The sequence below is a fragment of the Peromyscus leucopus genome, chromosome 9, assembly GCF_004664715.2.
Source record: "Peromyscus leucopus breed LL Stock chromosome 9, UCI_PerLeu_2.1, whole genome shotgun sequence".
NCBI lineage: Eukaryota > Metazoa > Chordata > Mammalia > Rodentia > Cricetidae > Peromyscus > Peromyscus leucopus.
The window spans coordinates 74,520,177-74,548,072 of NC_051070.1; the positions used below are offsets into that span (position 1 = coordinate 74,520,177).

The 27,896-nt window shown below is 36.8% G+C and overlaps 1 protein-coding gene across 1 annotated transcript in view; it reads left to right on the forward strand.

Annotated features, from left to right (window-relative positions):
• Positions 1-27,896, forward strand: part of Exoc5 (exocyst complex component 5) — a 54,523-nt gene that overhangs the window by 2,152 nt on the left and 24,475 nt on the right. Inside the window, exons 2-7 of the mRNA XM_028873552.2 lie at positions 12,504-12,598; positions 13,439-13,586; positions 16,040-16,234; positions 21,026-21,090; positions 25,919-25,947; positions 27,240-27,349. Coding sequence (XP_028729385.1) covers positions 12,504-12,598; positions 13,439-13,586; positions 16,040-16,234; positions 21,026-21,090; positions 25,919-25,947; positions 27,240-27,349 — 642 coding nt within the window. The remainder of the gene's footprint in view (positions 1-12,503; positions 12,599-13,438; positions 13,587-16,039; positions 16,235-21,025; positions 21,091-25,918; positions 25,948-27,239; positions 27,350-27,896) is intronic.

Here is a 27,896-nt window from a genome sequence, read left to right on the forward strand (position 1 = left end):
TAATTAAGAAGTCTGTCTTTTCCTGGATGGTTGTGAGTCTTACCCTGTAAGGAATAAGCTTTCATTCCCCTAGTGAAAAATTGATTTTACTCTCAAGAGGGGAGAAGGATAAAGGCCCCCAGTTTCTGCTGCCATTTTCTGCAGCTACTGCCATAAATATAGGCTGCAGAGCTCCTGCTTCCCATTCACAGTCACAGCTGGAGAACTGAAGGAAACAGGGCAGGATGTAGTCAAGGATATTTGGTTTTTATGCATCCTGGTTTTCATGTACTACTAAATAGAATTGTACTTTCATTTTCCACATTAGAGAAATTAAATGGAAACAAAGTAGAGTTTTGAACCCATGAAATTTCATTGTTAACTCGACTTCTTATAAAATGTTATTATTGGTTTGGTGACTCATCTTTTTGAACAGACAGCTTCTGACAATAAAATCAAACTGTAGGATCTTTCCTCAGTTGACAGAATAATTTATTAATAGATGACTCAGTGATTGCAGTAATGTATATCCTGGAAGTTTCCCAGAATACCTTCTTAGTTTCATATCTTGTTGACAGGTCTTTCTGAAAGAATCCGTCTGTGGTGTTTTAAGTAATAAACTCAGGATGGCCTATCTGAACTGAGATTTCTCAGTGGTTTGGATTAGTGATATATTCAGCATGTTAAAAAAAAAATGGCTTGAGTGATAAAACCTTTCCTGTTGCTGCAGACATTGCTCTTTTATTTGTACTACTGAAGATACTTTCTTATTCCTTTGATGAATGTCTCCCTGTCATTCTCACAGATTCTTCCCATTTCTTTGGGCAGGTTACATTATAGAGGAGAGTTCTTTGTTTAAAACTAGAGTTAGTTATTCATTCAGGAAATATTTTTGAGTACCCATGAACTTCAAGATAAAGTGCTAAAATTAATAACACTGCATGTCTCATCAGACATGCCACAGAAAATTCATTTATGCATTAATGCAGCTGATAGTCCAGGCATTGGGCTTAAACGATCATGAAGTAAAATTATAGATGGGGTAGACAGATAGGTTAACTAATAAGCCCGGTGCAGAGGGAGGGCAGACTCCTTCTTTCCTGGGATAATTAGGAAAGGTTTCATGTAATACCTGAAGTTAGGTGTTGGTAAATGAGTAGAAACTTCAAGCAGGAGAAAGGAATTCTAAGACAGTGACAGAAGGTCACTCCAGTTTGTAAAATGAAGGGTGTTAGAAAACTAGGAAGACTAGGGAGGTGTGTGTGTGTGTGTGTGTGTGTGTGTGTGTGTGTGTGTGTGTGTGTGTGTTTAGGGAGTAGTAGGTCATGGCAAGTCTTGAAGATGATAGGAGTTTGAGGAAGTTTTGAGAAAGCTTTTGTAGATCATGTATAAAGAAACTGATGACTTTTCCCTAGTAGGCTCAAGTGAATCATCTGACTAATGTTAGTTTGAAGAATGTCCTTCAGTGGGGATTATAGATAGACCGTCCGTCATTGTCATTGACTTCCCTTCTTGTCATTTGGTAATCCTTCCGGAATTGTCTATTGTTGATTGATGAACCTAGGAGGTAAAAATCTTAAACTTGTTTAATGGAGACAGAAAAATCAGAGAATTTGGGGAGACATTTGGAAAAGAACAAAAGAATTTGGTTACTAAGAAGTTAATTCATGTATGTGAAATTGGGAAAGTAGGTGATTAATGATATATTAAGAAAATTGGTAGGGCCCTTTCAGGGAGAAGAAATAATATATTAACTTTAAGTATCTATTAAGGAGAGAAGGAATGAATTTTTAAGAATGTTAGGCTAGATCTAGTCATACTGATCTATAACCCCAGCTATTCTAGGGACCACTGCAGGAGGATTGCTAGTTCAAGACCAACTGGGGGCAACTTAGATTCCTGTCTCAAAATAAAAAGCACCAGAGGACTGAGGATATGTTGAGTGCTTGATTAGCATACAGAAGGCTTTGGGTTCAATCCCAAAGTATTGCAAAAAAAAAAAAAAAAAAAAGGAGAAAAAAAAACAGTATAGATTAAAGCTGGACATTGTAGCACATACCTGTAATCCCAGCAGTCGGGAGGTAGGCAGAAGAAGTTCAAGATAAACTTGGCTACAGAGTGAGACCTTGTTTCAGAATGCTAGAAATAAAGAAAGCTAAAACAGCAAAAAGGGCTTAATCAAGGTATCCTGTGAAGATATCAGAAGGCAGCCACTATAACTGTAAATATGAATAAGTAACTTGGAAGGAAGTTACAACTAGTTTTAGCCCTTTAGAAATGATTGCTTCATATGGATAATTTAGACCTGAGATGGATGACATCTCTCAACTGTACATCTCATTAGTTAGATGGTCTGAGCAGGTTACCTATTTTCTTTGTACCTCAGTTTTCCCATCTGTAGAAGAAAGTTATTTTGAAGATTGCCTTAAGTTTTTATCTCAGGGGAAAAAAGTGAAGGTTTACCTTAAATTTGATAAACCTCTTAGAAGAATGGTAGCTGCTTTGAATTTAAGTGGATTAGTAGGGCAGGAGGGACCTGGCATGGAAGTGCATACTTGTAGCTGAAGTTTTCTCCAGTCCTGCCTGGCCCACAGTCAGGACAAATCTCTCTCACCCATCAGTCCCACAGCCACTCAGACCCAACTGAGTAAATGCACAGAGACTTATATTGCTTACAAACTGTATGGCCATGGCCGGCTTCTTGTTATCTAGTTCTTCTATCTTAAATTAACCCATTTCTATAAATCTATACCTTGCCACATGGCTCGTGGCTTACCAGTATCTTACATGTTGGTACTCATGGCGGCAGCTGGCAGTGTCTCCTGACTCAGCCTTCCTGTTCCCAGAATTCTCTTCTCTGTTTGTCCTGCCTATACTTCCTACTACCTGGCTACTGACCAATCAGCATTTTATTTATACAGAGCGATATCTACAGCACATACTTGTGATTCTGGTTTTGGGGTTGCAGAGCAGGAAGGGTGTGAGTTTGAAGTCATGGGCTATATGGCAAGCCCCCCACCGTCCCCAAAGACAAAATTGAGCATCCATCAGGGAGAAAAGCCTTTCAAAGATTGAGAAATAGTCATACTGGAGAGAATGATAGCAGACTACAATGAGAGATTACAAATAGTGAGTGTGGAAGGTTATATTATTCATGATGTCTACAAGGTCTGTCACCCTACAGTGTGACTTACACTCATCCTCTTAGGTCTGCTTTTTTGTGAACCTGGAAATTTGAAGAAAGTCATTTACTGGGGTGAGGAAACATACATGGCAACAGACACCCAGACAGAAGACTGTTCTGAAAGCAGCAGTGGGTCTCAGCCAGACGATCCCTCTAAGATCTTCTCTGTTGTCCTCAGTTCTTAGAAATGAAAGAAGAAATGAGATGAAAGAGTTGAGCTAGGGTGACATTTAAAGACCATTCCTGCTTCAAAATTTTTAAATCTAATTCTGTGATTCTGTTAAATCATGTAAAAGATGTAAAATCATGTAAAAACTATTAAATTCTGTTACTTTTCCTTTGGAACCTAAAACATCAGATATTTTTTAAAAATAAAGCATATTCTCATGGAAAAGAGATTTTACTTGATGTGACCTAAAAAACTGATGCAGTTCTTTTAAAGCATTGATATCTCCTTCAAGATTGTATTGGTAGTTTCCAAAAAACTTTTTAGTTTGTCTTGATTTTGTATCTTAATGTGCTTTGTTTTTCTACCTTTATTTTATTATTAATTTGAGATCCATTTTGGTAGCCTGAGACAAAGGATTTTATAGTGCTTTTCAAATAGCCAAAAATCAATAGAGTTTATTAGTTTATAGGAATTATATAAAGAATATCATTAACAAATCAAGTGGAACTAGAGAGGAGGGCAAAATAATGTACTTCTAGTGTTATTGTTGTATTAGGCTCATATTTCTAATATATCTTTTGTTGGCAGCACCATGTAATACCAGTTTTTTATTTCTAGTTCATGAACTAGTAGTTTGGGGTTTGTATCTAGGCCAGGGTGTGATTTTTCAAGAGCCTTGCAAGGGGATTTGCACATACCCCTAGCTAGCTAGTATTTTGGCTTGTTCAGCATTGTTCCCTTGACTACAGATGGAACGGAAGAACAGCATGTGACAGAGCTTGCCTTTGCTTTCAGTTAAAATATAGAGGAGAGAGTAAAACAGAAAAAAAAATTGTTATGAAACAGTAAGTGAGACTAGATCTGGTGTCACAAAACTGGAATCCCAGCTACTTAGGAGTCTGAGGCAGGAAGATTGGAAGTTCAGTGTCTGGTTGGACTACAGAATCAGTCCAGGGCCAGCCTGGGCAACGCAATAAGGTGTTGTCAGAAGGCTGGTAGTATAGTTCTGTGGAGAGTGCTTATTTAACATGTTCCGATCCCTGTATTTACGTGTTTGTAAATGAACAAAACCCAAAAAGGAATAAATGGCAATAAATTGCTTTGCATTGGCATTTGAACTTTTATGGTTTTTTAGGGGGTTGAGGAAAAATGGTGGAGTTAATGTGGGGGAAGAAATGGAAACTTCCAGTGATTTGAGCTAGGCTTTAGTCATTGTGTCTTGTTCTTTTTTTGTTTGCTTGGTTTTGTTTGTTTTTTGGTTTGTTGTTGCTACTGTTTTAACAACAAACTCAGTAATTTTAAAAGAAATTCATTTTTCTCGGTACTTGGAATTGAAATATCAAGGTGTTAGCATCTGGTGAAGGCCTTTTACTTTATTCTTGGTGGAGGACAAAGAAGGGTAGGAGACAGGTAAGAGATTGGAGTAAGCACATACTATTTGATTAATGAACTCACAGCCTCAAGCTTCTTTATAACTGCAGTAAATCTGTTCATGCAGGTAGTCTTCATTATCTAAACATCTCCCATTATACCTTATCCCACAACACTACTTCATAGGAGATGAAGTTACCAACACATGCTTTTTTTTGGAAAACATATTCAAACCATAAGAAGTTGTGTTAATAGGGAACAAAAGGCATTCTGTAGAGTAAGTAACATGACCCCAGATTAGGTAGCTGGAGTAGCCTGAGTTTAGAGTAGTCAGACAGGCTGATGGGAGTGTGGCTGTTCATTTTGGGAAACAGAAATCAGGGTAGGGTGGCTTAAGATAAACTGTAAAGCAGAGACACATGAATGTGAACTCAACTGGGGTTACGCCTGGAAGTTTCTGAATAAAAGGTAGCAGTGTTTTAATGATTTCTGTGACAAATAGAAACATTATAAATCTAAGGAAAATATACTATAGGTAACAGTTGTTGGCCTAAGAGAATACAGAAATACTTGACGTTGAAATTCTCTATTCTTTCACCTAGATTGTGGGGGAATTACTCCAGTTTCTTTGTTTGTGGGTAGTTCTGACACATCATATTGATTTATTTGGGGGTAGTGGTGTAGGAAAATTAAAATTAGTTGGTTTTGTTTCAATGGAGATTTATATTCTTGGCTAAAGGGAATAATTTCCAAGAAATTTCAGTAGGAATGAGCATAAATGCCATGCTTTGTCTTTCAAATTTTCAAATTGTTATTATTTAGAGAATATGAAACCAGTTTGCACAGTGGCTAATGATGTAGAATTAAATATAATGTGATAGTATCTAAGTACATAGTTCTTTGACCTTTGTTGATTGAAAAAAATTACTCTAAGTCAGGTGGTGGTGGTGAATGCCTTTAATCCCAGCACTCGGGAGGCAGAGGCAGGTGAGTCTCTGTGAGTTCAAGGCCAGCCTGGTCCACATAGTGAGTTCCAGGACAGCTACACAGTGTGAGACCCTGTCTTGAAAAAAATAAATAAATAAATAAATAAATAATTACTCTAGCAAAATAAAAGAGGAATGATACATCTTTATTAGGCTTATAAAGTTCTATTTTTTTTTTAAATGAGAAGCCTTTTGGGAGGACCTATTTAAAAGCCAGGGTACTTGTTAAATTATCTTTTTCTTAAGGTAAATGCCATTGCAGCAAGGTTATATATTAGAAAATAGGACTGAGATTTGTTTGGTTTATAAGCAGAATTTTTTCCTAAAGAATTTTCATCCTGTAGTGATCAGTAACTGCTTTGTTTTAGACCTTAGCAATAATTTGATTGTTTCAGAAGATAAAATGTAACTGGAGGCGGAGCTTTCTGTCCTGTATGCCCCATTATACCCAGCAGTCACTTTCCAAATTGTCACTCAGAGGCTTATATTAATTATAAATGCTTGGCTGATGACTAAGGCTTACTACTAGCTAACTCTTACATTGAAACTAACCCATATTTCTTACCTATGCTTTGCCACGTGGTTCGTGGCTTGTTACCTCATTTTCTACATGTCTTGCTTCCTCCACGGCTGGCTGGCTGGCATCTGCCCTAGCTCTGCCCTTCTTTATCTCTGTCTTCAGTTTGAATGTACCACTTAACCTTATTCTGCCTTGCTATTGGCCAAACAGCTTTATTATCAACCAATGAGAGCAACACATATTCACAGCATACAGAAGGACATCCCACAGCAATAAAACTTCTGTTTTGCTTCTAGAATATTGTTCTCTCAATTTTCCTCCTCCTTCATTGGTATCTCCTGTTTTGTCTATTCTGTAGGATCATTTTCCTGCTCTTTTCCCCCCAAATTGGCATGCCTTCTTCCTTCCTAATGATGTCATGCATTCCTGAGGTTTTAAATAACTGTCTATGTGTCAACTCCGAAATTACATATTCCGTACTTTTGTTATAACACCAGCCTGGTTTTTTAGCTACATGTTTTATATTTTTACTCTGACACCTAATCTATAGTATGATATATACAAAACAAAACTCTTGTTTCTTCATTCCCTTTCCATCTCCTTCCCTGGTCTCCTCCATGTCAGTAAAAAGTACCACCATATAGTTGTTCAGGCCATAAACCTCTTCAAGAAATTTCTGTTTCTGACTGGCAAAATAAATAAAGAAATAGTCAGTGAAATGACTCCTAATGATGTTCTGCTATACCTAGATCAGAGCCTAGCATCGTCATCATTGAGGTTTCATTCAGCAACTGGTAGGAGCAGATACAGAGACCCACAGCCACACATTAGGAGAGCTTGAGGAATCCTGAGGAAGAGGGGGAGGAAGGAATGTAGGAACCAGAGGAGTCAAGGACACCACAAGAACACGGCCCACAGAATCAACTAACCAGGGCTCCTAGGGGCTCACAGACTGGAGCGACAATCAGGGAGCTTGTATGGGTCTGACCTAGGTCCTCTACATATATGTAATGGTGTGTAGCTTGGTGTTTTTGTGGGACTCCAAACAGTGGGAGTGGGGTCTGTCTCTGAGTCCTTTGCTGGCTTTTGGGACCCTTTTCTTCCTACTAGGTTGCCTCGTCCAGCTTTGATATGAGAGTATGTGCCTGGTCTTGTTATAACTTGTTATGCCATGTTTGGTTGATTTCACCGGGAGGCCTGCTCTTTTCTGAAGGAAAACGGAGAATTGGATCTGGGGGAGAGCAGAGGTGGAGAGGAAGGGACTGGGAGGAGCAGGGGGAGAGGGAAACTGTAGTCAGGATGTAATATATGAAAGAAGAATAAATTAATTAATTAAAATAAAGAAATTCCTGTTCCTTTTTCTCGTTTCTCTTCACTTCCATCCCGTCAGCAGGATTTAAATATATCGCTTAAAATTATATGAACCCATTTCTCAACACCCTGACCTCCGCCACTTTCATCTAAACAACTGTTATCTCTTGACAGTGTTGTTGGTTGGGTCCTCTTAGAAGCAGACACTGAGAGAGAGAGTTTATTAGGCAGCACATTTATTAGGAGGTACCCCTGGGGTGAAGAGGTAGGGTGGGGGAGTAGATAGGACACATGGAGAAGTAGAACATCTATGGCAATGTGCTATGCTGGTAGCAGCTGTGTGAAGAGCTATGAAACTAAAATGACTTGTCACTTTGGTTTTGACCATACACATCAGGCCTTTATGCGCCTGACTCAGTCTTTGGAGTCATGTTACATTGAGAAAGGTGTGTATTCAGTGGAATGGCACTCAGTAGCTGAGAGGGTCCCTGAAACACCACCCGGTAGAAGCACCACTGCTGGCTCAAGGGAGTCCCTTTCTGCAGGGAGAGCTGGAGGGACATCACTGTCTACAGTAGGACACCCGGTGCCACTAGCTTCTACCCCTTTAATGCACTTCTTACTTCCTTTGTGCTTAGGCAAACACATTCCCCCGTTGGTGTCACGATCTCTTTCACTGTGGATGTGAGACATGAACAGATTAGGAGCTAGGGTAGGCAGGGCAGTTTGTACTTTACTTCTTGTTCCTAATCCCGATAGTTTTTCCTCATAAGAAAACTTTAAAGGTTTTTTAATTTGGAATATATCCTGCAACTTAAGAGGACAGAACTCCATCTCTATAGAGGGAGTACCACCTTTGAACTGGTGCTTTTGTTATAACTTCAGTGTAGGTCTAGTTAGTCTGTTATGATAAACCTGAGTCCTCTACTCCCCTGTTTTGTTTGTTTTCTCTCTCTCTCTCTCTCTCTCTCTCTCTCTCTCTCTCTCTCTCTCTCTCTCTCTCTTAATTCTGGCCATTATTGAGAATAAGGTATTGAAATTCCTATGATTTTATATAGCTCTCTTCTGTCTAGTTCTGTCATGCCAATACACACTAGGTTAACACATTAAAGATAATAACCTCAGAAGTCCTGCCCATGTTTCCTTAAGGAATGAAAACAGCACTTTCTTCTTGGGTTAATTTAACCAAGAATGAGCCCAAATTTCAATTCTCTGCCTCTTCCTGGGTTTGTAGTCTGGTTGCTTACCTACCTGTCTGTAATCTGTCCCTGTTGCCTGTAAATTGTGCCTTATGTCGGTTATGCCCCTGAATCTCTGACTGTCCCTAACAAATGACTTTCTTCTATATTTACTAAACAGCACAGTAAACATGGCGTGTGAATAGAATCAGTGATACTTCACAGAAATCTTTAACAGAATTTTACAAGAAAAATTACTTGACTGGCCCAAGCTGACTCTTGAATAGCAAACAGTACTGCAAATAGGCATCATCAAGCTATATCCACATTGCTTCCAACATTTATGGTAGACATTGGATGCTTCCAGCCTCTTGGCTGCTTTTAGCAAATGATTACAACACACATACACAAATACATTACTTTGGTTCAGGGTAGAAAACTTCATAATTTAAAATTCAAACTATGTTTAACTTAGATTGTAAAAGTTGATTGCCCAGAAAATCCAAGACATAGTAAGATTGGTTACACTGTTTTCTTAAAGGCAGGTTAAATTTAAACAGGCTGAGTATTATCTTAAATGATCTCAGTGTTCATTATTAACTTTGCTGTCGGGTCTGCCAAAAGTTAAGACTTTTTGAATTAGAGATATTTTCATAAAAATTTATTACTATACTTTCAGTGTTGTCCATATGTTTATATGTGGTTTCTCATTAGGTACTTAAATGTTTTAAATTGTTGTATCTTATTGTTAACTGAAACCTTTGTAGTATTATTGTCTTTTGTAATCTGTTTTCAAATTTCAAGTCCTCCTTTTGGTTAATATTATAATTATATAAACGGAGTTTCTCTCTGTTCCAGCAGCCACTCCCAAATAACCAGACTGATACTTATTATTAATTATAAATGCTCAGCTGATAGCTTAGGCTTGTTTTTTAGCTAGCTCTTATAACTTAAATTAACCCATTTCTGTTAATCTATGTGCTGCCCCAGGCTCGTTTACCTCATATATGAACTTCCCATGTTGCTTGCTCTGTGCTTCATGGCGTTTCCTCTGACTCTGCCCTCTTCTTCCAAGCGTCCTCTGTGTCTCACTGTCCTGCCTATACTTCCTGCCTAGCTACTGGCCATTCAGCTATTTTTTTTTTTTTTTTTTTTTTTTTTTTGGTTTTTCGAGGCAGGGTTTCTCTGTGTAGCTTTGCGCCTTTCCTGGAACTCACTTGGTAGCCCAGGCTGGCCTCGAACTCACAAAGATCCGCCTGCCTCTGCCTCCCGAGTGCTGGGATTAAAGGCGTGCGCCACCACCGCCCGGCTCCATTCAGCTTTTATTAAACCAATCAGATGGCACCTTGGCAAGGACACATCTTCACAATGTACAAAAAGATTATTCCATAACATATTAATATGGAATATCATTTCCCATCCTTTCACTTTGAGTCTCTTGCAAACAGCATGTAGTTAAGTCCTATTTTTGATCCTCTGCCAATCTCTGGAAAGTTTAATACTTATATGTAAAGTAGCTGCTAATTAGGAAAGACTAATATAATTTGTTGTTTACTTTCTTTGTACCTTACAGCTTTTGCCCTTCATTTCTGGCCTGTCTTCTCAGTTTAGTTGCTACTTTGTTCTGAAACACTTACATTCTGTATTCATTTATTTTTCTGTATATTTTGTAGAATTATGTTTATTGTTACCATGAGGCTTGTGTTTGAATTCTTAGCACACTCGAGTTTGAATTTATAACAGCTTCAATTCAATAAATTAATAACTATGCTCTATTCACATCTCATTTATTGTTGAATCACCAAATTACCTTTATATATTGTATGCCCCAAACATAAGCTTATACTTTTTAAAATATATTAATTTCTTAAATTATGCATGAAACAAAATATTAAGTTGTAGCCAGGGTTATTATTGTTTAAGACTACCTATCTGTTTACTTATCCTTTGCAGCTCTGCTTCTTCCTTGGGATTGTTGCTGCATTGGTCCATGAGGGTAGAGGGAGCAGGAGTAGGGAACAGGGTTTGGACAGCTGTGGGTATGATGGAGACAGCCCTCTGGGAGACAGACTTCAGTGAATCAGCTCAACTTTATTCCAGAGTATAAGGAATATATAGGACTGGGGAGCCTGGGGACAAACCCTAATTTCCATTAAGTGGCATGCTCTATCACAAGGTTTCATCTGTGGCAGTAGGGTCCTGTAGCAGAGCTCCTAGTACAAGTCTTTTAGCAGGAATCTGTGCCAACGGTCAAGCTAAAGATAAATCAGGCAGCTGGCTTAGAGACAGCTTTCAGATAGGTCAGTCCTCAGGGCCAAGGAACATTCTCCAGATAAGGGCAGGTAGAAAGCAGGAAATTTCACAGGGGAAGGAGGAGTCTTCGTGTCCCTGAGCTTTTGGGAAAAAAAAAAACTACCAGGCCATGATAGACTGCAACCTCTGACCAGCCAGCAAGACCTTTCAACAATCTTTATTAGGATTTTTATTTTATATGTTGTTAGGTTGTTGTCTAGTGCCCATTTATTTTGCCTTTTATCCTGGGCAGGTCTAGTGGTAACAGACTTTCAGCTTTTATTTACTTATTTATTTTAATCTAGGGACATCTTAATTTCTCCCTTGCTTTTGAATGCTGGTGTTGCTGGGTATAGGATTCTTTGACAATTTTTTGTCTTAGCACTTTGAACTTATTAGGCATCTGGCCACCAATGTGATAAAAAGCCCTGCTAATATTCTTAGGTGACCCTGTGTGTGTGACTTCATTCTTTCATGTTACTTTCACAAGTCTTTGCCCTTCAAAAGTTTGAAAGTGCTAGGATTACAAGCAATGCATCATTTTGCCCAGCATATTTACTATTTTTTATTGGAACTTCTACTTTAATAACTTAAATAATAGTAATCTAATAATAACTTGTCTAAGAAAATTTAATATGCTTGATATCAGATCATGTACACATGTTTCTTCATTTCATTGACTATTGTTTTATTAGGATATAGCTTTCCATATAATTTTATGCAGTTTTATTGACTATGTAGTTATCAGCATTACACACAATGCTTAGTTACTCCAGAATTTTTTGTTTGTATATGCATTTCCTTGCAATTTTTATTTTTAATTTCTGTTTTTAAGTTTTTGAGACATGGGCTTGTTAGGCAACCAAGAATTTGTTGTGATCTTGCCTCAGTCTCCAAGTGGTGGGAAAATAAAGCCAGGAGGTTAGAGTTGAGCATTTTTAACCCTGTTGATGTTGTTAAAAGGTTGCTGCTGTCTTCTAAAGGTTCTACCTGTTGTTGCCAGCAGTGCGTGTGCAGATTTCAGTATTATCCTCTCACCACACTGCACTCTGAGGTTAAAAAAATAATAACCTGCTGGATGTCATGTGGCACAGGACTTCAATCCCAGCAGCCCTGGCAAGGCAGAAACAGTAGGATCTCTGAGTTTAAGGCCAACCTGGTCTTCATAGCAAGACTGGCCAGGGCTACAGAGGAAGGCCCTGTTTTCCCTCATGCCTGCCCACCCACCCAAAAAGATCACTTGGCTTTGTTGGATTACTAGTAAAGCTATACAGTGCATGTGTTTTGTTTTCTCATTTCCTATTTGGTTGCTCCAACTGGTCAGTAATGCTGTTCTAATATTTTAGTATACTACTTTTCTTTAAACAGCTTTATTTATTGAGTATTTTTAAACAACAAAATATCTTTTAATAATAATAGACATTAATTTTCAAGTTCTGTGTAGTAAAGCCTGTTTTAGACCTGTAAGTTGTTCTGTAAGGTCTTGTTAAAACATGTTTCTTCTGTGAACCAGGAGCCTTTTGTGGCCGATGAATACATTGAACGTCTTGTGTGGAGAACCCCAGGAGGTGGGTCTCGAGGTGGACCTGAAGCTTTTGATCCTAAAAGGTAAGCTAAAAAACCAAAATTTCCATAGTCCCAATGTAGGACTACAAATTGTGTTTAGATTAGAGATGACTGTATTGGGATTCCTTTCAGTGTTCATATAAAACGAGTTTAACAGTTTGTCCCTATCTCAAAAAAACTTCTCACAGCATTAGAAGTCTGAAATTGTGTTTTTCCAGAAGCACTTTAGCTGATTGAATGAAGGGATTTTATTGACATTAAGAATTTAATTTCTCTGCTTAGCATTAAGTTGAAAAAATCTGGTTATATACTTGTAAAGTTAAACCATGGCTTGGTGTGGTAGTGCACACCTATCATCTCAGCAATAGAGGCTGAGGCAGAGCTGGGAGCTGGAAGTTAGCCTGGAATCCATAGCAAAACTCTGAGCCTGAACAAACAAATAATAATAATAATAATAAAAAGTTGACTATGTTCTTTTAAACCTAACAGCTGTAAATCAGAGAAACAAAGTCATTGAAGTCTTTTATGTGTACTTTTTATTGTGCATTTACCTTCTTGATTTTTAAATGATAAAGCTTGTTTGGATATTTAATGGGAATTCTTTGAGGTTTTCCTTTGCCTTAGAGATAATCCATTGCAAAGTCAATAACAACTGCCTATATTTCCAAATGCTATGTCACCTGTTAAAAGTGAAAAGAAAATTATGACATTGCCAAAATTTTTTTTTTTTTTTTCATTGAAGAAATTACAACAATATACTGTAAGGATAACATGCTTGTCCTTGTCTCACCAAACCCTATTAAGACCTTCCTGAAGGGACCTGGTCATCCCTTTTTGATTAGTAATAGTCAAGTTGATTGTATTATTACTGTCCTCTACCAGGCTATTAGAAGAATTTGTGAATCATATTCAGGAACTCCAGATAATGGACGAAAGGATTCAAAGGAAAGTAGAGAAGTTAGAACAACAGTGTCAGAAGGAAGCTAAGGAATTTGCTAAGAAGGTCCAAGAGCTCCAGAAAAGCAATCAGGTATACATTTGGCTGAGACTATAACATATTTTCATTTTTCTTAGGTTATAATATTGTTGTGATCTTGCCTTTTCAGCTTTAGGCATTTGAAGAGTCAAGTCAAATTATAATAACTTCTAACTTTCTGGTCCTGTGTAATAAAATGATGTATTATTGCCTACTGTTGGCATTGGTGTGCTCATTGGGTGGGTTTGGAAGCACAGCACTCCTCTTTTCAGGTTATGACCCTTGCTTCAGCTCTTGAGTAAGCGTTCACAAGATTGACTGACTAGTCCATAGACCTGTACTTTGAGAAACTCCTTATTAGAATGGATGTTTAAGAAGTTGTTTTAATTCTATTTAATCATAAATACGACCAGATCTGGATCAAGTGTTCCCCTAGAGCGGTGGTTCTCAGTGGTTCTCAACCTTCCTAATGTTGTGACCCTTTAATACAGTTCCTCATGCTATGGTGACTCCCAACCGTAAAATTATTTTTGTTGCTACTTCATAACTATAATTTTGCTACTGTTATGAATCATAATTTAAATATCTGATATGCAGGATGTCTGATATGGGAGGTGTCATGACCCACAGGTTGAGAACTGCTATCCTAAAGAAATTTGATTTGAGTAGTTTCACAAAGGGCATTAGGATATGCCTCAATGCAAGTTCTACTGTAACTGGGAAAAGCAGGTGGAGAGCTCTCTTCCTCAGTCCATTTTCCAGTAAATTCAGTAAAACCAAACCACTAGTCTGGCCGAAAGGGCTACACATGCCAGACTTCTTAGCTCCTATTAGGTCTTGGGATTGATCTAAATGTCTAAATCTCTTTCCCTGGCTTGGTTTAATTTGGAATTTGTCTTTTCTAATAGTTTGAAGAACATTGTTGAACTTTGTTCACTCTCGGGGAGCAAGCTCATTTCTGCTATAAGCTCATTCATGTCCTTTTATTTAAGCGTATATGGCTATGGTAAAGTATTTGATTAAAGAAATCAATAATATAAGTGTGTTTTGAATAATCATGGTGACAGTTTCCATATACTTCTAACAGAGTTTTGCCTTGATTAATAAAAATAATATTAATAGTTAATGTAACAGACTGGAACCAGTCTGTCTGAGTTTGAATTATAGCCTGACCACTAAGCTAATTGTGTAATCTCAAGCAATTAAACATCTCTGAGCGTCATGCTTTTATGTGTAAAATGGGTTATGATAACTAAGTAAACATATTGATAGTAATATATAATTGATAAGCGATATATTTAGAATAGTATCTGATGCAAAGCAAGTCCTTAATAAATGTTGCAGCTTTTCCCCCTCTAAAGATTAGAACAAAAGTATCCTACTGAATTATCAGCAGTTATCAATTGTCCTGCTATTGGCAAATCTAAGGAATTGATTGCGTTCAGTTTTTTTGTATTGTAGGACAAGGGAAAGAGAATGCAGAAAGTATTATCTTTGCTTTAGTAGAATAATTTCTGTAGTCTATCCTGTTTTCAAAACTTGCAAAGAACAAATTTATCACAGATTTACTAGTGTCACTTGCATTTTGGTTGGAAGTGTTAAGGCAGAGTCTTGATATGTAGTGGAGATTGGCCACTCACTTGCAATTTTCTTCCTATCTCGGTGTCTCATGTGCTGAAATTACAGGCATGTACCACCAAGCACAGCTTAGTATTGCTTTTTAAATATTTTTAATGTTAATATTTTCATTTTAATCAGTACCCTTCCACTTCTAATACGTTTTTTCTAATCTTTTCAGTTTAGTAGCGAAAGTATTTTTTAAAAGTCCAGTCCCATGGAGCTGGGGAGGGGGCTGTGCGTAAAGGGCTTGCTCTGCAAGCATGAGGACCCGAGTTCCTGAAGAGCTGGGTTTGGTGGCATTCCTCTGTAACCCAGCACAGGGGTGGGGTGAAGGGATGGCAAAAACAGACAGGAGGAGCCCTTGAGCTTGCCAGTTGCCATGACAGTAAGCTCCAAGTTCAGTGAGACTGTCTTACAAAGTAAGGTGGAGTGCAGTAGAGGAAGGCATCTGGTGTTGACCTCTGATCTCTAAACTGCATTGCATAGGCAAGCATACCTCCCCACATGCATGCTCTCCCCTCCCCTAGGTCTAGTCCCTTTGATACTCAATTGTTTTCACAATCATTATTTAGGGCTCTTGGGTGCCTATGGTATAAAAGTTGGAAACTTGGTTAAGAGTTTTCAGATCATGCCGTGCTAATGAGTATGAATTGTTTTATGGACCTCATCTATATGTTCTGTGTTATTGTTAGAGAGTAATAGTGAGGTTGGTATAGTAAATATGTTTTTACTGTGTTAGGGGTCAGACCCAGGGACTTGTTCATGATAGGCAAGTGATTTACCATTAATGCCCTGAGTTGGTAGTTTAGTTTTGAGAAGTATTAATGTATAAACTTAATAACTTACAAACTTCTCTGATTATATTCTCTGTGTGCACATATTTCTAGGTTGCCTTCCAACATTTCCAAGAACTAGACGAGCACATTAGCTATGTAGCCACCAAAGTGTGTCACCTTGGAGACCAGTTGGAAGGGGTAAACACACCTAGACAACGTGCAGTGGAGGCTCAGAAGTTGATGAAATATTTTAATGAGTTTCTAGATGGAGAATTGAAATCGGATGTTTTTACAAATTCTGAAAAGGTAAGCATTGTCCAAATAAAAGCAATAATCAAATTTTAATTGGTTTGCCTTGTATTTTTAAAAAGATTTATTTGTTTGTGTGGGAGCTTCATACACCTGTGCACAGTTGCCTTGCATTTTTATTTATGGAATTATAATTCATTATAAATACTGGGATAACTATTTTTAAGTATTTCCTTATCCTTTTACTTTTAACATTAATGAAATTTACATAGTCTTTAATAGTTATATACTATACAGTAGTAGACCTGACCTGAATTGTTGAGGAGCTGAACTCTTTTTATAAAGGAATCCACAAGTCCTAGTTTCTTCTATTTACTTGAATAAAGATCCCTTACAAAGGATTAAAGCAAATTAGACCATGATCATTGAAAACTCTTGAGTTAGTTTTGTTATTTTTTTCATAACATAGCCACTTAATCTTCATCTAAAGGTACCTTTATGTTATTGGTTGTTCTACAATTAGGAGGAAGCAACTTAGCTTGCTTTCCTCCCTTTTAGGGAAAAATAACAATTTATGAGAAAAAAGATAGTCTCATGAATCATATGCTTGTTGTATTGTTACCCATTCATTTGTTGAATACAGTTTTACTGATTTATTCCAAATTTATTGTGTAGAACATCAGATTTCAAGATGTTAAAAACTAAATGTTAATGAAGTTTGTTTTGAATTAAGCAACATATTCTTATGAGTAGAACTCTGTAAAACTAAAAGATTTATAATATCTATATATAAAAATGGTTACATGTCAGTAGATAATCCCTCTAAAGAAAGACAGTGTTCTAAAGATTGAGTTTTGAGAATTATAGTATAAAGTAGTCCGGATAAATATCATAGTATTGTTTTATATTTATGTGGTTTATATACAAGAATGTATTTGAGACTTGAACAGCAAATTGCATTTCAGGATGGTTGTGGAATTTTTAAGCTTTTTTTTTTTAAATCTTAATAAATATAGTATGAAAGTACCGATTTAAAACATGAAAATTCTATTTTCTATTGAATGAGTTGGATGTAGTAAGACTGATTCCTTGGATTACTTTTGGTTGTATCTGTTAGATTGTATGCTCTAAACAAAATACAACTAGCTTAACCAATATGTTAGCCCATTTTTTTTTTAAATATATTGTTTTTAATATAATATTATGATTATGGTTTTTCCTCCCCCAACTCCTCCTGGATCCTCCCCACTTTTCCACTTTCCCAAGTCTACTCCCTTTCTCACTTATTATGATACAATCAGGTATCTAAAATGATTATTGGGATTATACAAAAATTATTAATAAACAATTCTGATTGTATATTCTGTGTGCACATGGTCCTAGGTTGCCTTCCAACATTTCCAAGAACTAGATGAGCACATTAGCTATGTAGCCACCAAAGTGTGTCACCTTGGAGACCAGTTGGAAGGGGTAAACACACCTAGACAACGTGCAGTGGAGACTCAGAAATTATTATTGTCATCATCAAAGTTGTTATTATTATACAAAATAAAAGCAAGCCAGTATAAGACAAAAAACAAAACAAAACAAAAAAATAAGCCAAAGAAAAAGTTCAAAAAACATACAGATTCAGATTCACACATATAGAAATCCCATAAAAATATAAAACTGGGAACCATAATATATACAAAGGACCTATAAAGTTAAAAATAACAAAAAGCCCTTACAAAGCATTATGAGACAAAGTTAAAAAACAAAACAAAAAAACCTTACAAAGTGTTATAAGACAAAGAACCTCCAAAATGCCATTGTGTTCATTCTGTGTTGGCTATCTGCTGATGGACATGGGGCCTGGTCTTTGTATACCAAGTGAGACACAGTTAGATAAACCTAACTTTTCATTATTGTGAGTGGTTATCAATGGAGAGAGCTTCTGGTTTAGGATGTGGGCTTGTGTCCCCTCCCCATCTCAGCACTGGGACCCCATCAGGCCCAGACTTGTGTAGCCACTGTGCATGCTGTCATAGTTTTTGTAAGTTCATGTATGTGTCAGAAGGTCTTGCCGTGTTTAGAAGGTCTTGTTTTCTTGCTGTTTTCTCCGGTTCTTATAATCTTTCCGCCTCTTCTGCAGGGTTTCCTGAACCTTGAAGGGAGAGAAAAGCTAGAGATATCCCATTTAGGACTGATTGCTCTAAAGTCTCACTCTTTGCAGTGTCCAGTTGTGGGTCTGTCTGTTATTTCCCATCTAGTGCAGGAGGTAGCATCTCTGATGATGGCTGAGTGAGACGTTGATCAATGGATGTAGCAGAACGCCATTAGAAGTCATTTTATTGTTATGTTCCTTTTGAAACTCTGGATAGAAGTAGCAAAAAGTATATTTACATTGACTGATTTTTTTTAACTTGATTTATATTTACTTGAATGTTTACTCTTTAATCCTTAAAATTTTAAAGTTACCATCAACTAATCACGTATTTCTTGATGTTACTGTTGACTCTTAACCCCTTTAGGTTTTAATCGAAAGAAAACCATCTTTACATTGTTAGTACCTTTCTTGGTTCCTGAGTCATCATAATTGGAGACTCACAGTATTTAAGTTAGTTTCTCTCCTTTGCTTCACTTTGACTTGTAATCCTGTTTTCCTTGGTCTCCTGTGCTCTGTATACTTTATTCTGCTTTCCCCACTTGGCTTTGTTTTGTTCTTGTCACTTGGTTACTCTTTAGTAATTAGGAGTCATCAGTTTATGGGCTGGCACTTTAACAGCTAGCCATATGTTACGATTGCAAATACGGAGACTTGAGAGTTGTCTGTCCTAAGAGACACAGGTTCAGTTCCCAGCATCCACATGGGTGCCTGACAACCATTCATATTTCCAGTTGCAGGGGAGCTAATCTTTATGGGCACCAGGCATGCACGTGGTACACATACATATATGTAGGCAAAAGCTATACACATACTTTTAAATAAATAAAAAAATTAAATTCATATGTGACATTAGATTGACAATTATCAAATAAACTTCTGGCTATCTCAGTTTCTGAATTTTTGCCATTTACTTTCCAAATGGAAAGAAAAGGAAAATCACCCACATAGCTCTAAAGAAGTGTGACTGTAGGAGGAATTAGAATTAGATAAAATGCCAAACACATCATATTACTTTTTCTTTTTCTCCTCTCTCTCTCTCTCTCTCTCTCTCTCTCTCTCTCTCTCTCTCTCGTGATATATGTGTATTTTAAAAAGCAAACTCTACTTGCCTATTCTTACTTCATACGTTAAACAAAGTTTGCAGTCTTTTAGGGATCTTATACTTTTTGCTTTTAAAAAAATCTGTTTTATATTTATTTCTGTCCATACACGTATGTTTGTTTTCCTTCTTTTTTTCCTTTCTTTCTGTTTTTTTAAGATGAGTTCTTGTCCAGGCTGTCCTCAAACTCTCTACATTGCCAAAGATGATTTTGAATTTCTGCTTCCTTCATCTGCTAAGTCCTGGGTACAGTTGTATATCACCACACTGGTTTTTATAGGATACTGGGAATGGAACTCGGGGCTTGTGTATGCTAGGCAAGCAATCTACAAACTGAGCTACACCTTTTTCTTAGAGTAGTAGTTTAGTGCTTTTTGTGTGTAAGACCTGATGACTGCTTTAAACAGTTCAAATGCAAACAATTTATTAGGTGCTGTTGATACCTTTTGTATTTATTGATGAATATTTTAAGTGATATTGTAAACAATTCTTACCAAACAATTAGCTCTGAGGATTCAGTAAAAACAGCTTTTCAGAAACAAAACTGTGGTTCTTCTACTGCATCAAGCAGAATTTACAAACAGCATGCTTCCTAAAAGGAGTAAGAACAAAATCCTGATGGAAGCAGAGCTGGCTGACTGGTAGCTGTGTTCTGAAGAGGATACTGACTAGGAAAAAATGGTGGGCTTTGCTAGTAAGACTGAGCGGCATGGCCAGTAGTGCGGCTGCAGTAACACTTACACTCACATGTGTCAGGGTTCTGAAGAGAGCACATGGCAGCTAAGATGAGTGACTTGCTGACTCAGACAGGGAGAGGTCTAAAGCAGCAATACTACTGTGGACTATTGCATGGAGTAAGCAAGAACAAGTCCTGCCACTATTCCTTGCCAGGGGTCACATAAGCTCTTAGAAATATCTATACTAATGTTCTTAATCCTTCCTTTATGGTTCTATGACTCTTCATGTAGAACAGTATGAATCATCACGAAGTCAGTTACTAAAATGGTGTGAAAATAAAAGTACTAAATTGAAATTTAAAGGAAAAAGTGGCCCCTGTATGACTTCCATACACTCTCATAAATAAGCATAAATGTCTGTATTTAAAGAATTTTAGAAACCTTACCTAAATTCCTTTATTCTACTTGAAAATAAATACTTGAGAGTATATACATATTTCATTTAAGATACTGTATTAAATTGTATCTTTTTTTTAACGTTATTAAATCATTCAGCTTAATATATGCAGTTGTATACTCTAAATCTTCTCCTTAAGTCTTGTCTGTTTTGTTTGACCTCATAAACTTAGAAGAAATTTCCACTTTGCTTTTGACAAACAAGGATTTTTCATTTTTTCAGAGAGTAAAATTGAATTGCAGACTTTGTTGGGGGAAGAATTGTGGCATCAAGAAAAAAAAATCACAATATTTTAAGCACCAGAAAGATACATGGTTGGCTTCTGAGTTGATATGGTGTTGCCCCCAAGGCTTTAAAGAAGATTGTTTGGGTCAGGCGTTATGGCTATGTATTACTCTTTTCAGCTATACTATTAATTTTTGTAATCTAAGAGTTCTTTTTAATTGTTGCTTTTACTTATTTCTAATAGATAAAGGAAGCAGCAGACGTCATTCAGAAGTTGCATCTGATTGCCCAGGAGTTACCTTTCGATAGGCAAGTTTATACCTCAAGAACTTAATAGTAAATATAATTTATGGGATAAAATTGCATTTTTCCTGTATTTTTCTTGCTCATTAAGGCAGCAAGAATTTATTGAGCACCTCATTTGTATAAGATACAGTGTAATATAATGATATACCTTGAAGAAACTTCATTGTTTTTTGAAAAACAAAATTGATGAAGGAGATCTTTTAAATTGACAAAGTAAGATTTTGAATTTTCCTATTTGGAACTTTGAGAACCAGGGTTAACTTGGCTATTCAACTCTTTTTGTATTAATAGACCAGGATTAAATTGGGGGGATTCTGGTCACCTTTGAAAGGCTGGTGAGAGCTATATAGTTTCTTCAAAAAATTAAGATGTATAAAGATTGTGGTATGTAATTGTATGGAATTTTAGACTACCCATAGAAACTATCCTAGAGAATGTAAGTTAAGAATGCCTGTGTAATGCAGGGTCCTGGGGCCATCACTAACTAGATTCTACTTTAAAATAAAGTGTCCACTGAGAAAGAAATGCTCTTCATGATCTCTCATAAGAAACAATTCCTTCAGGTAACTATCTGAAAGAAATACAGCTCTCTGCATAATATAGAACATGGTTTTCATCTGTTGATACTTGAAGATCTTCGGATGCAGATAGAATGTGGATATAGTTTGTTGTACTAAAAGCTTGACTGTTATTTTCCTAGCTTACAGTTAACCACCCCCAATAAATTTTTTCACTCTCAACCCTGTACCATCATAAAGGATGAAGAGTAATAGTTTTCTTAGTCACCCAAGAGTTGGACCCTTACTTAAGTGGATAAAATGTCTAGGTCAAGATTAAGTAGATGTTAATAGTTGGCTACATTCTGTATCCTGCTTTCCATTCTGACTTTTCTCCACCAGACTGTTACTGTTCATGCCTATATTTATCTTTTCTATTCCTTGTGGGGGTGGAGGGTTCTGAATGCTGGGGAGTGAACTCAAGCTCTCATACATTTGACATGCCTCTAGCCAAGCCTGGAGTTGAATATATATCCTAATCAGATCTAATGTATTCACATAGATCAATATAGCCATTCTGTTGTGGGCTTTGTTATTTCTATATAGTGCTTTAACTGTGTAACCCTTCCTCACCTGCTTTTAGCATCTTCTTTCTTCAAATGATCAGTTGTAAAGGATCTCTCAAAATCCTTTTTTCTTGATGCTTAATACTTGAAAAGTTTTTAGTGTATTTTACGGTTTTCAGTTTGTAAAAATTGACAGTTATTCTCCTAGACTCATCTTTAAAGTGGAAATTCCATGGAGTCTCTCTGATAGTCAAAAGGGATTTATTCTGAGTTAACTCACAATATGTATAAGGGAGTTGGTCACAGGATCCAGGAGGGGTGGGGCACAGTCCAACACAGTTCTCTGGAGAACTCTGCCTTGATCTGCAGTACCAGCATCCAGCATCCAAGACCACAAGGTAGCCAAGAGAGTGAGTACTTACACATTCCAGGTCTTAAGGGTCCCCTTCAGCCACGCCTACAGGGTGGGAGGGCAGGTACCTAGCAGTTACCTGCTGCCTACTAGGGGTAGTGCTTCAGGGGTAAAGCATAGACAATCACCCCTTCCTCTCCCCCTTTTGTCTAAGGAAGAAAGTTCTAACCTAACACAAAACCATATACAATAGGAATAATTATCAAGGAGAAATAAAGGGTATTGGCATAAACAAATGGAGCTACAATTAATGAGAGCAGCATCAAACAAGAGACACATACTAAAATCCAGAGACGTCTGGAGCATAGGTAAATGGCACTTACAGAGATCATTCCAAAAGGTGTCTGTCCTGAAGAACCTGAATCTAATACTTAACATGTTCTAGCTAAGATACAAGAAGATTCTAACTGTAACTATTAGTCTTCAATCCCATCAAAGACCTGAGAAGAAATATAATAATATCTGAGAAACTGGGAGATGGACGCAAGCACCTTTCAGGAGTCTTGCAAGAGTAGACAGAGACAGCTGGCAGCCTGGACAGTCACCTAGAGTTTCTTAGCATCGTTGGTGCATTCAAATTGGCTACAGGCCTAGAGTGTCTGACAGACCATTCAGAAGCAGGAATTTTGAAAGACCATCTTACTGTCTTAGACGGTAGAGTTCAGTAGTCACTTTTCCTTGTATCTTGCTCATTCAGAAAGGACAGTGTTCGTACTGTGAGCAGTCAAGGCAAGGGCAGTTCTTTGCCCAGTAGGCCATTTTGTGCCAAGAAAAAGACAAACTTCCAAACGGAAATGTCTTAGAGGCCCAGCATTCTCTCAGGATCAAATCAGTGCTGCCAGGAGCAATCATGTCTCATGTCAGTAGAATTCTAAGTTATTTAAATGCCATATTATCTAGGTCCATGAAGTGTTTGAAGGTTACCTGTCCATCTGACCTATATATCTGCAAATCTGGACAACCTAACTAACTTAACTATAGAGATGACAAGCATGGGTGACTATAAATCTGTCTTATCTACCTAAATAATCTAAGGGCTAAGGCTTTATGTGAACAAGGTAGACAGTCTTTAAGCAAATGTATAGTAAAAAGACAGTGACCTCAAAATTGTGACAATACACAAAACAGCTTAAGCAGAGGTAGGAATGTATGCAATATGACAATAATTCTAAATATGTCTCAATATAAAAATTATCCTAAACAGAGGTAGAACATACATACAGTATGACAAATATAATTTTACATTCATATCAATATATAAACATTTCAAATATGAGTAGAAATATATGTACATTACAACAAATATAGTTCTGTATTTGTATCAATATACACATTATCTTAAATAGGAATATAAAAATAGTTTACATTTGTATCAATATACAAGTATCCATAAGAGTACAATTTACCTAAGGCTGATATTTTGCTAAATTAGTTTACTAGTATATACAATAATCTACCTTAATATCCTATACCTATCCATTCCCTATTTTCTTTTCCTAAGGAGAATATTGAGTCCAATATTTTCTTCCACCCCAACCCTATAACCATTATCCATAATCCTGAGAAACATGAAACATTTGGGAAAAGGAGCATCGTTTTCTTAGAATTGCTTCCTGCTGTTTTGGGGGCTATGGTATCTCTGTGGGGTCCTGGAAGAAAGCTCAGGTAGTCAGGTCTCAGTTGGACTAACTGTAGATTCTGCAGCCAGTCTCAGAGTAATGGGTAAGGTTGTCTGAGATTCTGGCTAAAAGTGTGATATCATGGACCATCTTATCATGGAACTAATTTGGAGAGTTTTTAGTCCAAGGTTAATCATTGAGTATTGTTCATGGATACTGTGGCTTCATTCTGGACTGGGTAGAGTTGTTGTGGAACCCCATCTTCCTTCTGGAGACTTCAGAGATTGCTATTAGAAAAGATTTGTTTTTTTACTGTGGAAAAACTTGAACATTTTCAATATCAAAATGGAAAACTTTGGATTTATATTGGATAGAGAAGGGATTTTTCAAAGGCAAGGAAAAGCATAGAAATAGAGTCTAGATAACAATGGTCCCTAAATAATTGGTTTTCTTCTGTTTCACACCAGTTGGCTCTTCTGATATGAGACAGAATCTCCTAATTTTTCTTTTAGTAATATGCTTGGATTTAGAGAAGGAGGGAGCCAAATTCCAGCTCCAAAGTCAGCTTGATTTATAATTGAATCAACTATTCTCGAGTTAAAGAGATATTGATGTCAGGCAGTGAGATATTACCCTGTAGAGTATATTGGTACCAGTAGGTTCTTTCCTTCTGCTGTAGACGTCTGGGTATCCAAGGCCTTAGGATTTCTGGAAGATGGGTGTTTCTATTATCCTGTAAAGACAGAAAACAGAACCCTGCCCCAAATCTTGTTTGTTAAATTTTTCTTACAACTTGTAGAGATGTCACATCGGTGGATGAGAGCATTTATTTCTCCTCATCAAGGGGTTTCTCCTGTTTGAATCAAATTTTCCGTAGAGCATGGGACTCTTAATCCAGGGTCATGGGTTCATGCCCCACATTGGGAGCCAGATAAAGTGGAAATTCCACGGACTCTGTCTGATAGTCAAAAGGGATTTATTCTGAGTTAACTCGCAATATGTATAAGGGAGTTGGTCACAGGATCCAGGAGGGGTGGGACATGGTCCAATGCAGTTCTCTGGAGAACTCTGCCTTGGTCCTTAGTACCAGCATCCAGTAGCCAACAAGTCTTAAGCGGTACCCCCTCTTCGGCCACAGGGCAGGTACCTAGCAGTTACCTGCTGCCTACTAGGGGTGGTGCTTCAGGGGTAAAGCACAGACAACCACCCCTACACATCTCTGAATCCTTTCATGGTCTCTTTCATTTTCCTAGTTTTAGAATAATTCATTTGTGGTTTTTGTCATTTGTAATTGCTGTATCATCATATATGATCATTTAAAAAAAAGTAAAGCTTTACATTGTGGTTCTTCACAGCTGCCAAGTGAACAAGTAAGGACAGTAACCTAACTTTGAGATTGGCTGGGTTGTTAGTGCCTCAGGTGGAACTTCTCCTTTAACAAAGGAATTAATGAGTCCATGTACATTTCCTAAATAAGAAATAGCAATCTCATCTGAATTGCTTACATTTATTTTTGTCACCTGGCATGTTTTCTTTCAGTATTCTCTTCCACAGTTTTTTTCTTTCTTTTTTTTATTGTGGCATTTTACTTTTATGGTAGTTTTATATTTAAGAAAAGTTAGATAATATAGAGGGTCCCCATTCATTACTGCACCCACTTTCCCCCTTTGTATTGTCTTATATTATGTCAGATTTGTCATGAATAATGAACCTCATCATTGACTTTCTGTTTTTCAGGTTTTCAGAAGTAAAATCAAAAATTGCAAGTAAGTGCAATCTATTTATTAAGCACATCTTTAAAAAAGAAAAAAAACTCATATTAAAAAAAATAGCAACAGGTGAGAAAGTGGGAATGATACCATTGATCTATGCCATCCTATAGTTTGAGGCTTCTTTCCTCAAAATATTTCTGGGATATTCTAGTAGTACCTGTGTGTACTTTGATGTATCTTTCTATATTTTAAAATAATTGGGAGCATGTAGCTTTAGACTTTCTATATTTAGCTTTACTATGTATTTTTAGAAATTGTATTCATTTACATATCTCTGAACAGGGGTTTTTCTATTATATTGGGAAGACATGAGCATTTCAATTCCTGTTTAGCTGTTTGGTTCCTTATATGATTATAGTTTGTTTTGGTGGGGGAGTTATTTTGTTTTCTTGAGATAAGGTCTCACTGTATATCCCTGGCTATCCTGGAATTCACTATGTAGAACAGGTTGGCCTTGAACTCACAGAGATCTATATGTCTGCTTCTGCCTCCTGAGTACTGGTGGGAATAAAGGTGTGAACTACCACACCTGGCTTATGCCAGTCTTTGGGTTGTCTTTTAAGCCATACCCATGCTTCTGGGGGGAAAATCCCTATATTTTTTAGCAGCCTTTACCTATGTTCACTGTTTGGTAAGCTATTTCTCAGAAAGCCAACGACCTGTTTTTCCAAGTCTTAGAATGAGGACTTGTATAGATATTTGGATTCCCTAGGAATATTTTTGATTACTATAAACTAGTCTAAGGTTCAAGTAGTAATTAAGAACTATAATAGCCTTGAGAATATGGTATTACATCAAGGACCACATACAACCTTAGGATAAAATTTGATATTTAATCGACTTATTCTCAGTAGAAGTATTAGCATTGGTAAAGGCATTCTAGTTCTCATACTTCCTAGCTTTAGATTAAAGATTAAGGATTTTTTTTTCCTATATTTTGCCATCAAAATTGACATCTGAAGGGTTTTATTTTTCTTCTTCTTTTTCCTCTCCTTTTTCTTTCATTCAAATATATAGTCATCTTTTGGTTTAAGTAATAATTATAAATGGCTATTATACTCTGAAGAGCTCAACTATTTTTACCAGTTAGTAATTTTTGTGTCTTTAAATACAGATTTGTGTATGTCAGTATATTGTATGAGTTAGTTAGTATCACTGTTTGTAATCTCATGTTTTTGTAATTCTTCCAAGAAGACAGACCCATAGCTACTATAAATTTTGCAATATTTGTAGATTGAGATGGCTGTATGTAATTTGTATACAGTTGGATGATTTCCTGTTTTTAGGTAAATACCATGATTTAGAATGCCAACTGATTCAGGAGTTTACTAGTGCCCAAAGAAGAGGGGAGATCTCCAGGATGAGGGAAGTAGCAGCAGTTTTACTACATTTTAAGGTAAATGGTAAGATTTTCACTCAGGATTAGTCTTCAAGTTTCTGAAGATTTTATATTTTATGTCTCTTGATTTCCCCTAACTATTGTATAACTATATGACAGAATAATTTGGATTGATTTTTGTTAATTGTTACTTAATATTCAGTGATTTTCTGGTAATATTAATGCTATAACAAGCAGTGTATATAGTTAGAGAAAGAAAATCATGCCATCAGCCTTCTTGCTTATAGTACATCATTTTCAATTAAAAATATTTGTAAATAAGTAAAAAGTAGGAAAACCTGAATATAAACATCTGGTGGGAGATATGAACCAAAGAGTAGATTCACTGTAGCTAGAAATAGGGGTCTGAGAGATCTCGGGTGCTGAAGACAAAGGTGTGGGTTATGGAGCTATCTTCCCGGAACCTGAGCTGGAGAGGAAAACCTCATTTGAAAAACCCTATTAATTTAATCAAAGAAGATAGGATAAGATACCCATTAAGTTACTAGCTAAGTTACTAGATGGTTCGATGCCTCTAATTTTATTTAAGTCTGATGACTGTTGA